This window comes from Blennius ocellaris (genome assembly GCF_963422515.1).
Source record: "Blennius ocellaris genome assembly, chromosome: 6".
NCBI lineage: Eukaryota > Metazoa > Chordata > Actinopteri > Blenniiformes > Blenniidae > Blennius > Blennius ocellaris.
Window position 1 is genome coordinate 9,259,680 of NC_137655.1, and position 14,707 is coordinate 9,274,386.

The 14,707-nt window shown below is 40.5% G+C and overlaps 1 protein-coding gene across 4 annotated transcripts in view; it reads right to left on the reverse strand.

The window, feature by feature from the left end:
* Nucleotides 1–2,185: 2,185 nt before the first annotated feature.
* The window catches only part of pard3bb (par-3 family cell polarity regulator beta b), a 218,989-nt gene continuing 206,467 nt past the window's right edge, over nt 2,186–14,707 (reverse strand). For all 4 annotated transcript variants that reach the window (XM_080497881.1, XM_080497880.1, XM_080497882.1 and 1 more), the window contains 3 exons: nt 4,993–5,202; nt 4,342–4,485; nt 2,186–4,163 (listed from right to left, as the gene is read on the reverse strand). In XM_080497881.1, the coding sequence (XP_080354007.1) occupies nt 4,371–4,485; nt 4,993–5,202 (325 nt within the window). In that variant the 3' untranslated portion in view covers nt 2,186–4,163; nt 4,342–4,370. The remainder of the gene's footprint in view (nt 4,164–4,341; nt 4,486–4,992; nt 5,203–14,707) is intronic.

The following is a 14,707-nucleotide window of genomic DNA, read 5'->3' on the forward strand; positions in this document are numbered from 1 at the left end:
GTGTCTGACAAATAAGGAAAGCACCTCAAGCCACACACTGTGACTAAATGCTTATTAAGCCCAGGGATGTGACTTAGCAGGGCGATGGCATTATGCCAGAAAAAACTAAGAAAACTTTCTGCCACAATCAGTGTTCCTCATCTTCTTTTTCTAATTGATAATTAGTCCTACGTTAATTTGGGGCCAACATCTATCTCTTATCACAAAGGTACAATTTATCAGCTGCTTAAATGATGGACTAAATTGGGTTGGCAATGTTAATGATTCACCTTGCAGGGTATGGGGGACATAAGGGAAATAATTTCTCCTGACTCATATTTAATTAACCTTAGCAGATGTGCTGGCCATGCATTGTAACTTAAAGACTGGCAAATGTTTTTACATCTTTTTACAATAAAAGCAGGACACCATTGGCAAAATTGGTTTCAGAACGTGTATTTTAATGCAAAAAAAATGTTATATACATAAATATAAAATGCAGAAAAACAACAATAGCAATTGTTACATTTGAAATTGATTTGTTTTTCAATATGGTGTAATAAAAAAATGGCCGTATTTCTTCAACAGGGACTATGTAAGTGGTTCTTTCATATGTTTTTATTTTTATTTGTATGAGAACCGTGAGTACCAACACCCTATATTTAAAACATTTCAGTGAGTACCTTTGACTTGTGCAACTCATAACGTCCTGCTGAAAATGAATAGTTATTATTATTTTTTCCCACACAAGATGATTGCTATATTAGCCATGCTCCGGCCAACATACTAGCTAAAGTTAAAACTTGCTTATGGGACCATTTTTGGAGTAAATTGAATTCGTAAAAAACATTTTTTTGAGCAAAAAGTGACATCATGGTAAGAACAATCAAATGACCTGTGGCTCTAACAACATCAACTTTAATTAAAAACAAGATATTAAAAAAAATAAAATAATGCTTGTTAAGAGTACGCTGGTTAACAGTTGAGTAACAGAAATACTAATTCATGTAAAGCTCTCATCAGGCAGTGGCCCGGCTCACAGACGCACAAACACACACACTCGTCAACCTCCTGGTTCTGTTTGATCTGCCTTAAAGGAGTGTGAGTATGTTTTATTGAAGAGCAACACAACACCAAAATGATTCACGTGACCCAGGGAGGAGAATCTCTCTCTAGGTTTCCATGTTTTCACACTGTAATACACAGGTAACGACGACTATCTCGAGGAATAAAAGTGACCTTTAGGTAATCTAATCACCCACCAGCTGCAGATTCCCACATTTCTGCTCGACAGAACAGATGATTATCAGTAATATCATATTAGTCATTGGGGACACACATGAGGAAACGATCATGGTGGTTTAAAACCATGCTCTCCTGTTATCATTATATACAGTGTTTATTATTTCATAACTGGTGCACTTAGGTCCATACATTCCTCAGACTGTTATTTATGATAATCTTATCAGCTGCATTGGATGCATTGTATACCAATTGAAGTGATAATTATTAGAGGACTACATTGGCAACTAAAGCTCTATGGATCCTTAGAGCCTTGCTTGTTTTCTGTATTAAATGTGAAAAAAAAAATACTCTGATCTGCACATAAGCACAAAGTCTTTAACCACACAATATGGTACTATATCTAATATATGCACTGCACACAGCTGTTAAGCATTCATGCTGATGGAGCAAAGCAGTGAACAAATGACATTCTGCAGTTATCAAGTGTTCACAAGCTGCTGTGATGTTGGTACCGAGCAGAGAACTGGGCGATCCGAAGGTACGTGGAATATTTTGGTGTCAGTTCTTCATATTATAATGGCTGAGCTGACCAGCGGGCCACAGTCTTAAAATTGTGTGTTATTAATCATACCTTCTGTGCTAAAAGTGAAAGTGTGACTTAAGTGTTGCAAGGTGATGAGCATGAAAAGGCAACTATTTGTGAATAACATCCAAGGTTACTACATTCAGTCAATACAACCCAGCTCCTTCAACCCTCTCCATGAAGTACACAGGCTTTGGAGTTTTTACACCGCATTCAACTATTTATTTCATCATATCCCTCCAATATCTCTTCCTTACTTTCTTTATTTTCATCCCTCCTTTCCCACTTTCTATACCCATTAAATGTATTTGCACAAATTGCTAGATTCTTCCTCGATTTAATTAATTCGTTATGAAAAATGTTGTTGTAGCAATAAAATGACAAATAAACATCCTTTAATCCTTCCGTCCCTTTTCCTGTTAAACTTCTGATTCCTCCAAGAAATGAAACAGAACATTTTACATTCTTTTTGCTTTACGTTCACTCAAACTTCATTCACGACAATGTCCACAGGACTTCAGCTGCAATAAAAAAACAAAAAAAACAAAACAAAGCAAAACACCTCCTAAACTTGTGGATTGAAATAGTCGATCAACATTGAATTTGCTGAGCTTCCTCTTCCTCACACCGAACCGATGGTTTACAAAGGAGTTGAATTGATCGGCGCCATTACAAACTGCTGAAACGCTGAGAGCTCTGCAATCAGTGATCACATCATCAGAAAAGATCCTCCTTCACACGCTGCAAGACGACTGCATGCACTTAATGGTACATTTTAAAGTCTGGAGATTCGCCACATCATTATGACCACACACATTTGGGGCGAAGAATGCAAATCGTGGCTTGATCAATGCACATGTGGGATGCATTTTTATCCTTTTCCTATCAAGAAGAGATGGGCAAATGTAAGGAAATTTGGCAAGAAGACAAATTGCGATGTCTGGATGAGTGAAGCATTTTCAGAATTGTGGGGCGTTATCAGTAGCCGTCCAAAGTGGTTAAGGAAGGAAAAATGGGGAATGGAGTAAACACCCCTCACTAAAGGACCAGCTGACACCTTCGGAGGTCGAGTGAAATCAATGGATCGGATGATCAGAGAAGGGCCTAAATAATATCAGTCATACGTCCAGTCAAAATAAATGAGTTAAAATCAGGTAAGTCAGGAAATGTTCTCGCTTTGTGTTTTTTCCCTCATCTCTGAACTGAACCTCTTACAATGGAGTGGTTATAAAATACTGTGAAATTCATCTACAAACACACGTCACCCACATGGAGTAACTATAGATGGTTGTCAAGATGAAATCTCAAGAGGTTTATGATGCATTCAAGTCAGTGTAATTAATATAATGTCAAGTTCTAAAGATAAATGCAAATCCAGCACTGCTGATATGCCCTGGTATGTATGCGAGTGGATATCGAGCAAAGATTTAGCATGGGGTTGTACATATAAACTAAAGAAGAAGGGTCTCTCGCGTGTGCTGTAAAACCAGCAGCCAGGTGGAGTTTCTGGAGTAAACAAAGGAGTCGAACTGAAAGAAGCGGTTTGGATGAAAACAAAAGGCAAACTTAGCCCTTTCTATTGAAACATATCATTACACAAAGAGATGATTCATACAGTGAAAATTCACTGGCTACAGAAAACATGTGATTCATCAGTCTTTCACAAAGTTTGGTATAGTGGCGTTCTCCCTATCTGTAAAGTTAGGACAACCTCAGAGTGAGCACTTTGTCTGATATACCGTAAATATGCCATGAACTGACTGCTTCAATCTCCGGAATGAATTTGGTTTTATTATCTGGAAGGTTATGTATCCAGATGAATGAACACACACGCGTCGACTTTTTGGCTCATTTGTGTAGCAGCTGGATTACATGTGAATTGTATGCATGCAGCAGTCTGGTTCTAATGGATCCAATTACCTTTGTGGCTCCGACTGATTCAGGAAGGAGCCGATTAAATCAGAGTACGGTGGGAAGGTTCAAAACTCTGCTAATTTTAAACGGTGGCAGATTTCAAAGCAATTTAAACTACTTCAAACAGCGTGGCGGTCTGTGTCACACCGACGGCCGCTCTGTAATTAACCTGCGTTACCTGGCTTGTCTGTGTATTACCGTATCCTTCAGCACATATAGTGTGATAATGATGGTGATTTCAACTGTGTTTCACCCAAGTGTTCAGAGCAGTAAAGTATGAAGCTGTAATATTCTGCTCCTTTTTTTTCCCTTCTCTGGATCTTATTTGTCTATACAGCTGCAGTCGTGGCATTCTTCTGTCTTGGGTTGGTTTGGTGTTGGGTTTGCGGTCTTGCTCACACCAGTTTGTCCGTACTGGTCAGAGCTGAGCTCCACATGTTGCCTGCAAGAAAACACATTTTTAAATGTTCAGGGTTATTTTGAGTACTATTGTAGAATTATGCTCCAAAAGGCTTCAGTTGGAGTAAGACACACACAGAAATGGTTCATTTTAGCACTGTATTCATATGAAAATATAGCTTTTAAGGTATAAAAGAGTATTTCGAAGAAAAAGAAAGTACCTGGAGTTGAATTCGTCCACAAATTGGCTCTACCTGTAGCCTGCGCCCCCAGTTCCACGGGTCATAGTGTCGTACCGCAGACCACGAAGTGGAGGGGTGGGCGAGGGGGGCACATCCTGCCGCAGTGGCCCCCTCTGCTGGGAACTGGGACCGGGAAATGAAAAAGTTTGGTCAAAGAATGAGAAACTACCACAAGAAGAAAACATTCTCCAAGCATGAAGAGAGAAACGTTGACAGAACACTACTGTGTAACAACACGGGATGAGGGGCATCATCGTCGGCGTCAGGGCTCGAGGGTTTCTATGTTCCATGAGGTTGAGCCCCGCTCCTTCTCTCCATCATTAATCATTGCATTTGAAGCTTGACAGTGATTACCTGCATGCAGATTGACTGACAGGTTGTGATTGCAGTGTTATAACACTAAACCAGCTTTAGCGTAATTTAGCCAGATATAGCAAGTTTGTGGAGACAGTGAGTAGCTGCCATACATTTTTTTTCTCCTGTAGGATAGTGATACTTAATTATTTACCCTAACATGCCCTGATAGATTCAAATATATTATTAACAGTTTTGAGATGCTGAGCATCCATGTTGGCAACACACTCAATATGGCGTTAGGGTGTAAAGGTCGGCTTTCTTGCATGCATTTACCTTGGGTGAGGGTAGTAGCCGGGGTCACCTCCTCTGGGGTCAACTGGACGTGGGTATGGCTGTCCACCAGGGTAGCTGGAGTATGGTGGGCCAGGCTGAGAGTTGGGGTAGGATGGGGACTGAGGGTATCCCTGCTGGGCCTGGGGCGGTCCGGGGTAGTGACCCGGCCATGGCTGCATGGGGTATTCTACTGGGTCCAGAGGACCTCGTCTGGAAAAAGAGAAGAAATGTATTGTGGCGTTATTAGATGAAAACAGAGATAAGTCTGGTGCCTTTACTGGCTTTTCTGTTGATTAACCCTTCCATGGCTCTGCCTTAATATGGTGAACTAATTTTAGAGGCTGCCAGAGGGTGGAGTACAGGCAAACAGCTGCATGACATTAATAGTAATGCGACTCGTTTAACTGGTCAATAATGAAACTACAGTACAGTCATTGTCTGGTCAAAAAGCAGAAAAGTTGGCTCATGAATGCCATTTCAGTTACACGTTTATTAAAAGTTTACTGCTCACTACAAACTATATTTGGCAGAATACGACTATATTCATATTATGGTTAGACAGCACCAAAAGCTATCAGCATGTGTTTATTGTCCTCGCAGAATTAGTGGCAGCAAATGTGTGCACCAATGAAAAAGACAATGAGGAAACATGATTGAGCTGCATGACATCAGAACGGAAAAACAGCTTTAATCTCCCGCTCAGCCTGAAACCACTCACAGTAAAACACACAATCAGCCAACTGCTGGCACTTTGAATGCCACGTAAAGAGTTTCTTCTCCTTGTTTGCTGGGACAATCTTTTTGTGTTGAAAATTGCGAAACGACCAGCTCATCTTAAAACACCGTCACAGTCACTGCCAGTTTCTCTGGTAAATCTGTTGACTGAGGCTCATTTATTGATGACAACCTGCTGAAAACTATGTGTTGCATACTAGAGGTATGCACACACACATACAGTTTGTCCCGGCCAAAGATCACATAGCAACAGAATATAAGTGATGCACACACATACACGCACACACACAGAGTTGTGGTAATCCAATCGAGTCCTGTTAATAGATATCGATGTCTTGTGCCCAGTGGAGAGCAAGTACACAAACATGTGTCGTCCAAATAGCAAACATTACGAGGTATTATATTTTATCTGTCCGTCTTTCTGTCTCCTCCATCCTCCAACATTTTCTTTTCATAGTCTTCCTCGCTTTAAACATTTTACACTGATTAGCTCCTGTCTCATTTCTTTTCTGGTCACAACTGTATTTTTTTTTTTTTTTTCCCCGCACGTTCATGTACATGCATAAATATGCGCGGCCTGCAGTCAGTCGGGCGATTGCTTTGCTGTGACGCTAACGTCCACACGAGCAGACAAACTAATTCAAACAGAGATGTGGACATAAATACTTGCACAGAGCGCGCAGGCATGCAGAGTGCTGGTGGTCTCCACGCTGACGCCTGCGTGTGTCAATTTGGGTGGCCAGCAGCGGAAAGTCTCTAACTAACTGCATGCCCGTCATGTTTGGGATGTCTGCTTCTGCCCCTCATGGCTCCATGTCCATGGTTAAGCGTGTGAGCGCACAGACACTCACATGATATTGCTGCTTCTCTGTCAGCTGTCTTCTGCACATCACCCTGGAACAGCAGATCAGCTCTGTGTTTCTCATGTCTCTCTATTTTTTTTTTTTTTTTTGATAACCTTGATATCAGCTCTTCTGCAGGAAAAGCCGACCAACGCGTAGAGCAGCCAGCTGCCCTGACTGTCCAAGTCTATCTCTGTCTCTCTCTATTTATCGTTTTAGACGTTTTATGACGACGAGTCTGCATGCCAGCCGATCTGCAGGGCTGGATATCCAACGCTGCAACTGTATACCTGCACCCGTATCAGTCAGTCAATCTGTCACTTAGCGTCTGGCCCCCTCTGGACACGATAATCACAGAGGCAGAGATAGGAGCAGTGGAGAGGTGATGGGGAGGTGAAGAGGGCACGGAGGAGTGGAGGAGACAGATAAGAGGGAGAGTGGAGAGAATGTGAAGGGGCGAGGGAGATAAAAACAAGATGGAGGGTGTTAAAAATGACATTTGTAAGATTTACATGTGTGTTTGGATATTTTTTTAGTTAATCTAAGGTTATGCATGGAAAAGGAGCAAATGTTCTTATGACTATGACATCTGGATTTATTTAGTTTTTATGGCTGTAGAATTGATGAAACATGTTGCAGTGAGTGAATGACTGAGCGCTTCTGGACTTCTCGGCCACAATATCTTTTACTTTCTACTATCTGGCAGTTCTTCAATAATAACGTGTGTTTTTGATAGAACCAATAAGATGATGTCGGACAAGTTTTGGAATCTTGTCGCACACTGAGGAAGTCCACAGTTTTCGGATAGATTTTTCACTAGACATATTGTTTATGGTCTTGGAGTTATGGCGATACGACAGGACAAATCCTGTCAGTGGCGACAGGACAGGAATAAAAGGTTGAAGAAAAGGAAAGTGATTAAGCAACAAGGAATTCAACTCTCTTTAGTGGATTATAGTACTTTCTGGTCCTGACAGGGCTGCGGATAATATAATGCTCCATTATAAAAGAGATGTATATCTCAAAGGAAGCATAGGTGAAGAAAAGAGACAGCTCTGACCAATGCACTTGTGTTTATTTATTGCCTGCGACATGGTTAGATTGCTGGCAGGCGGTAAGTGAGGTGTGAAGCTAAGAACATAGCAGAGGCAATCATTGCACAGTCTTCATTGTTTCCCCTAATGATGATCAAACTAGGTTATTTCTGACCACACATTGGTGTGGTGGCTGAGCCTTAAAGCTAAAATATTCCTCAGTCAAGTTCAGGCTCGAGGGTTTTCCTGTGCGCGGTAAACATGTTCTACCTGTGAAAGACATTGAAATTCTTTATTATCAAGTGTCACTGAATTTATGTAGTTGTAAACGGCTGTGTTTCCATGGTGGATAAATAGATATCTTGTACAATCTGCTTGGTTTATGCATTTTACCGACTCCAAGATTAACCCTTTCATTTAGCAAATAATGTTGACAAACTAATCGATGATGAGAATAATCACTGCAGTCCTGGCGGGTTATAAGAGTTTCCATATTGGGAGTTGCACTAGTATCCAGTGGTAATCTGCGGGGAATCCACTGTAAATCCGGTGGCAAGTTTGGAATTCTCCCTCCAGGAACCAAGTCAGCACTGCACAGCAGCTGGGGATTACCGAGTAATGTGGAAAGAACCCATTACTGACACACACACACACACACACACACACACACACACACACACACACACACACACACACACACACACACACACACACACACACACACACACACACACACACACACACACACACACACACACACACACACACACACACACACACACACACACACACACACAGTGTCTGAACTCGTGCAGACAGAGAGGGAACCTTTTGCATAAACACACACACACACACACACACACACACACACACACACACACACACACACACACACACACACACACACACACACACACTGCTTGAATGTTAAATGCAGCACTAGTTCCTAATCACCCCCCCCCCCCCCACCCACCCACCCACTCTCCTCCCCCACACCCCATGCAGTCTGGAGGAGGCAAATTGGCACACAGTTGGAGTGAAGTTAAGACCAAATGAGGAGGCTGGTAGTGTGTGTGTGTGTGTGTGTGTGTGTGTGTGTGTGTGTGTGTGTGTGTGTGTGTGTGTGTGTGTGTGTGTGTGTGTGTGTGTGTGTGTGTGTGTGTGTGTGTGTGTGTGTGTGTGTGTGTGCTCAAAGAGACGAAGGGAAAGATAGAATGAGAGAAACAGATGTAATGAATGAGTGCAGTTTTCTGGCACATGCAACAGCTAGTTCAACATAATTGAGAGAGTCATCAAACCAAAATTAAAAAAAATTGAAAAAAGAAATTGAAAACACCCCGAGCAGAACAGAAACGCGATTGAGAAGTCGGTTTGATGTGAAACGCAGCTCTATAATACCTGTTTAGGGATGACTTCCTTAATGCCGTGAGCTATGTCGACGGGGCTTTCACAGCACGCAGGTCAGATATTCCTGAGGATAATTGGAAGGGCTTCTCCACCGGTCTGACAGTAATTGAGAGTAATGTGAGCCTTCCTAATTCCCTGGTATTTAAGAGATTTCTGATGGATTTCAGAGGAAACAAGGACTAGTTATATGTCCTGCACCTGCCCCTCTCTCTCATAAACACACATACTTTTACTTGCTCTTTCTAGAGGGGCTGCATACAGCTGTTATATTCATTAAGGCAAACACAGCCATCTATCAGCCCGGCGTCACTCAGAGCGCCACAGAAAACGTAAGAGACACCTTAAAGGAGCCACATTGCAGATGGATTGTATCAATACCACCAAACGCTCCACCACAAACAGCACCGCTTCATAATCACAAGTCCCGAATGAGAAGGGGGAGGGTCATGCAAGGTGAGGGAAGAAAATTACGGGAGCGCTACGGTGTGAGACAAAGACTAATATTCAGAGTGAGTGAAAGAGGGAAGAGGAAATGAACTACAGCTTTAATTCACTTATTTCTTTATGAGTCCTTATGGAGCTGAATCTTCACCCACCTCGTGTCAGTATCCACTTAAAAAGCGATTTTAGATTTGAAGTTGGGTGAGCACTTCATCAAGTCAGTTTGCATTCGGCTCCATCTGATTCTTTTGTCAATGGGAGCGCTGTTATTTTGACAGTGTGGTAATAAAACAGATTAATAGACTAAAATCGTTCCGCGACTGCAGTTGTAATGTCATTTGGTGAAAAAGTAGCTGCTGTGATGTAACGCTCCTGGAGTTAAAATAAGTTTAACTTTGTTTAATTTTCCTAATGCCATACTTCATTATGAAGCTTTAGTCACACTCACGCACAGTCCAAACAACGAGGCAATAAAGGCTTAAGTGGAAAATAATGAAAGGCGGAGAAATATCTTATTATCTATCTGAGCAAGAGGGGAAAAAAAGGCAATGTCTGTTTGTTGGAGGAATGCAAAGAGATAAAATATAGCATCACATTTACTCGTATTAAACCCCACAGTGCTGTGAATTTATTGTAAATTATGCAATCAAATGCTACCTGAAATTGAGAAGAGTGAATGGTTTGTCACCTTGTGTAATCATACAATTTATTTAGTTTTTGCTATCAAAAACTAAATTAGTCTAAATGAATAATAAAGAGATTGGAAACTAGAATCCCTGTGACGTATCAACGATGAAGATTACTGGGATAGAGTCGTTGGTAAAGCTCAATGTGAATTTTAGATGGGTCGTGTAATTGAACATTTAGGTCAGGTTTCTGGTGTAAATTGGGCAGAAGTGTTGAGTCCCTTCAGTCGGTCCTGTGCATTTTAATATGCTGATTCAGATTGTAATCTGATGGTTCTTTGTGATGTTCTTTTTGCAGTTCAAGTCATTCAGAGGCTAAATCTCTTATATTAAAGTAAACCACTTTGAATTAGCCAAGAGATTACGCTGTTTTTGTGTTACCATATCCTATGGGAGCTTTTTGCTGGACTCTCGTTCTAAAGTGGTGCTAACTTGTAGACATACCAGCAACATGCCACAAACTTTTCTTTAAGATGACATTGTGACTGTTGATTTATCTCATTTGGCTTAATATTTGAGGTTTTGAGCACTCACATTGCTGCTAACAATGGTGAGTAAACGGACATTCATATTGACAGATGACAAAGTTGGATTGCTATTATGGCTCACTCAACTTTAAAACTACCAAGTCCAAGGAAAATATGGACTGGGAGTCATGACACTCTGGAGACCGCCATGTTTGTTGTTGTCCACCTACTCGCACATGTGCAGAATAACTATTTGCTGCGGTCGTGGTCCATATGCGCAGTAGCAGTGTTTCAGAAAAGCTTCTCCCATTCCATGGAGATAGAACATTTTCAAAAAAGGTACAACTTGAGCCATGACATGTTTTGTTTGCCCATTCCTATGGCATACTTTTTCATTTTTGTGTTTTTTTGTCAAACTGTCATTGCTGTCCGCTGCGGTTTTAATGAACTCAGTGCACACTATGTCATGCACCAGCAATTTAGAATACCCAATGTTTGTTGTTTTTGTGTAGTACTGTTGTATTTAAAATCCTGCAAAAAAAAATTCAACTAAAAGGAAAATGTGCCAGGTGTGGGAGAAAAAAGAAAAAAAAAACACAAAAATATATGATGTCTTTGACACAGGTGAAGTAGTTTAATATAACTGATATGTAATTAGATGACTCTGGCAATTAATTCCACATAAGGGGAGAGATTTCAATCGTTAAATCTTTTGTAATATTGAAAACTATACAGCCTGTTATAATTTAAAAAAAAAAAGTTTAGGAAAATAATACTAAGAAAAATACCACAGCATGAATATCTTGTGAGATCACCACTTTTATCCCAGCCTCCCAAAAAGATCCAACAGCTCCACGTTTTGTGCAACTCAGAGGAAACCAGCTGCCCTCATCAAAGAAGCCAGTGAGACACAAAGTCAAGCCAAACCACATGACCACTAAGAACACATCTGACTAACAAGCAGCCGATGGCTGAATCGAAAAACGTTTGACACCAGGAGATGAATCCAACTATCTGTTGAAAATTCCTTCAGCGGTTGCGAGAAATCGATACACTATCATATTTTTTTTTCAGTGTACTGATTTTTTCCAGAGGCCAGTATAATTTAATCCTACTGAAACACACTGACATAAAATCTCTAGGATTAAACTGAAGGCAAAACGTCTTCTGTTCTCAGCAATTATGTTTGGCTTTATACCACAAGCTGACAAACCAAAAGTATGTTATGTGACTGCTGTTCACTGTTCAAAACCGAATCAAACTATCCACTTTATCATATTTTTGATGTTTAAAGTGTGTTTACAAAAGAACAAGACCCTGTTTACATGATGATTGACTGGAAACTGCATTGTTTATCTTTTTTTTAGAGAAATTTCATGATGACACAGCAACATTTTGAAAACAATATCTGTATCTGTAGATGAGAACGTCTGAAATGCTGAAAACAATACAGATGCATGTCAGGCCACTAGTTGGTGCAGTTTTTTTGGTAATAAGATGAGTTCATACAGATGTGCAACAGAAACATATAGCTTGAAATCTTTCTCGCACTGATGCGTCTCACTCGAAGAGAAGACTTTGAGTGACTGGCAGCTGTCTTTGTTTGGAGAAAAAAGCCTGGGCTGAGCTGTTGCGTGAGCACGCGCACAGGTACAGTGTTTGGCATCTGGAACTGTATTAACAGTGAGTAAAAATAAACTTAACGCAATAGAGCCAAGTCATTAAGGGCAACGCCTGAAGCCGCAAAGGAAGCCCTTCTCTCTTTTATAAGGAGAAGCCCAATAAGACACTAAGCTGTTTTCCTTCTTATTGTTAAGTGGTTACACACACTCTCTCTCTGCATGTGTGTGTGTGTGTGTGTGTGTGTGTGTGTGTGTGTGTTGGTGATGGCATGCTGTTGTTTCAGCTGTCAATGGGTTTGCGTTGCTCGAACGTTTGTGTGTGTGAGTGCGTGACTCCAAAACCTCTGTTGACTTCTGACCTCTCAAAGTCACATGACACGCCATCAGTTCCCACCAAACACTTAGAAGACGGGGTCAAAGGCTAAGTAAGGGTATTATTAACCAGGATAAAGGGGCCACACCAACATACATAGACATAACATTCAAACCTTCAGCCCCATTTGCAAAAACTAACAACCATTTGTTGGAGGAATGGGTACCTGACAGTTGGGAAACTTCTTTGCTAGCCAAGATGACTTCAGATTGTTATTTCATAAAGAATAATTTGCTTACCCCAAACCGAAGTGCGAGTACTCCACCATCAGTGAAACTTTACCTTCTTCCATGATGGACACCAGAGGTTGTCAAACCTATTTCTTTGGAGCCCATCATCTCTCCATTATTACATCTAAGAAAGACTGAGGACTACCTGTGTAATCTCTGATTTGCCAAAATGTTACAGTGAAGCCAAACAGTGGCAAACACAGTCACTGTGAATGAAGCAGGAAGTGCGGTCTTCTCTCGATTCTACGAAGTGTTTGAATATAGTTTTTATTGACATGGGCAAATCAATCTAATTTTGACAACCTCAGAAGAGGCAAAGCAGTTAAATATAGGCAGGTAGACTCAACCTGGCCATTGCCTTTGATGGTGGGCCACAGAGTTTTACAAGACTAAAAATAACTTGTTCCAGCTAGTAATATTGAAAATGTGGGGTGGTCAGACAGGTAAAACAATAATAATAATAATTAAAAAAAAAAAAACCAGAAACAAAAAAACCCCTAAAAAAAACAAACACTGTAAATTTACCATAACAGTTGAGAAATGACAAAGTTTCTCTTGTAAGTCCTCTTTTTACATGTTAAGTTTAGTTGTATATGTAATGAGGACAGACATTGTCTACCAGCAGTTTGGGAACAATCAACAAGGGAACAATGTCAGTAAACAGGTAACAGCATCAAAAGAAAGAAAGAGGAACTGACTCTTGAATAAATATACAAAACTTAATAAGCAGTATTTTTTTAGTGTAGATTCAAAATATCTTCTTCAACTCTGTGTAAGACAGAATCATCTCAAAAGTAATATTTCAATGAATGAATAAATGAATGAATTAAGGAAAAGAATTGACGAGGAAAATAGCTATCGATTAATATTAAAGATGCAGTGAAGAAAGTAAAGATGGAGAGCTCTCAGCTGGCAGTGCACACATATAAAAAGAACATAACAAGAATAAATGACTAGTGCAAACCGATCTTGGTTTTTTTTTTGCAAATAAAAATGGTTCTTCAAGTAATGAGTTGCAGATACCTATGAGGAGGTAAACCACTGAAATGTACTCCAGGAAAGTGTTTCCCTCATGAAAGCACACAGTGACTAAGTCAAACCATGGACTTTATTCCCCCCAAAAATAACCACACTGCTTTTGATGCCTAAACCTATCCAGACTGTGATTAGGTCACAATTTTAATTGTTTTTGGGCAGTTGTGTGATGCTGAAGCAAACTGGTTTTCAACACGTAGATATGAAACATATTTGGGGGACGAGAAACATGAAATGTGAATCTATACTGATTTATAGGAGCAATATTGAGTTTCTTCTGAGTAAGGTGCATGCCTGACCTTTTAGAAATTAAAGCAAGCTCCTTTTCAATCATGTCTTTGTTGTTTCTGGCATTTCCGATTGTGGAAAAGAAACCCATCTGCATTGGGATCACCTACTTTGTGAACATAAAAAGAAATATATGAGGAGACAAAACTCTTGGGTAATCAACCTCACTTTGAGAGATTTGTTGTGGTTTAGCAACCAAAGTCACAGAGAGGGCACCAAACCAGAGACCCTGTGAATACTGAGCACACTCAAGTCAGTCACCATGAGCAAGAGGAAGCTGAACAGTATGCAATACTAAAGATTAAGCATCGTTTCACTGGGGATTGTTTTATCAGACAATGCAAAGATGAAATCTTTTGCTACTTGACAAGCCTGTTAAAGTTGCGTTTTGTGCAATTTTGGGGGGAAATCTGTACAGACACGACTAACCGACAGTTTTCTCAGTTTCACAAGGAAAGAGCAGACGACTAAGGAGTGAAATGTTCATCTGTATTCTGCAGGACAAGCAAAGAGCAAAGGACAGGAAGAAGGTAGGTGAATGTAAAGGAGTCCGCG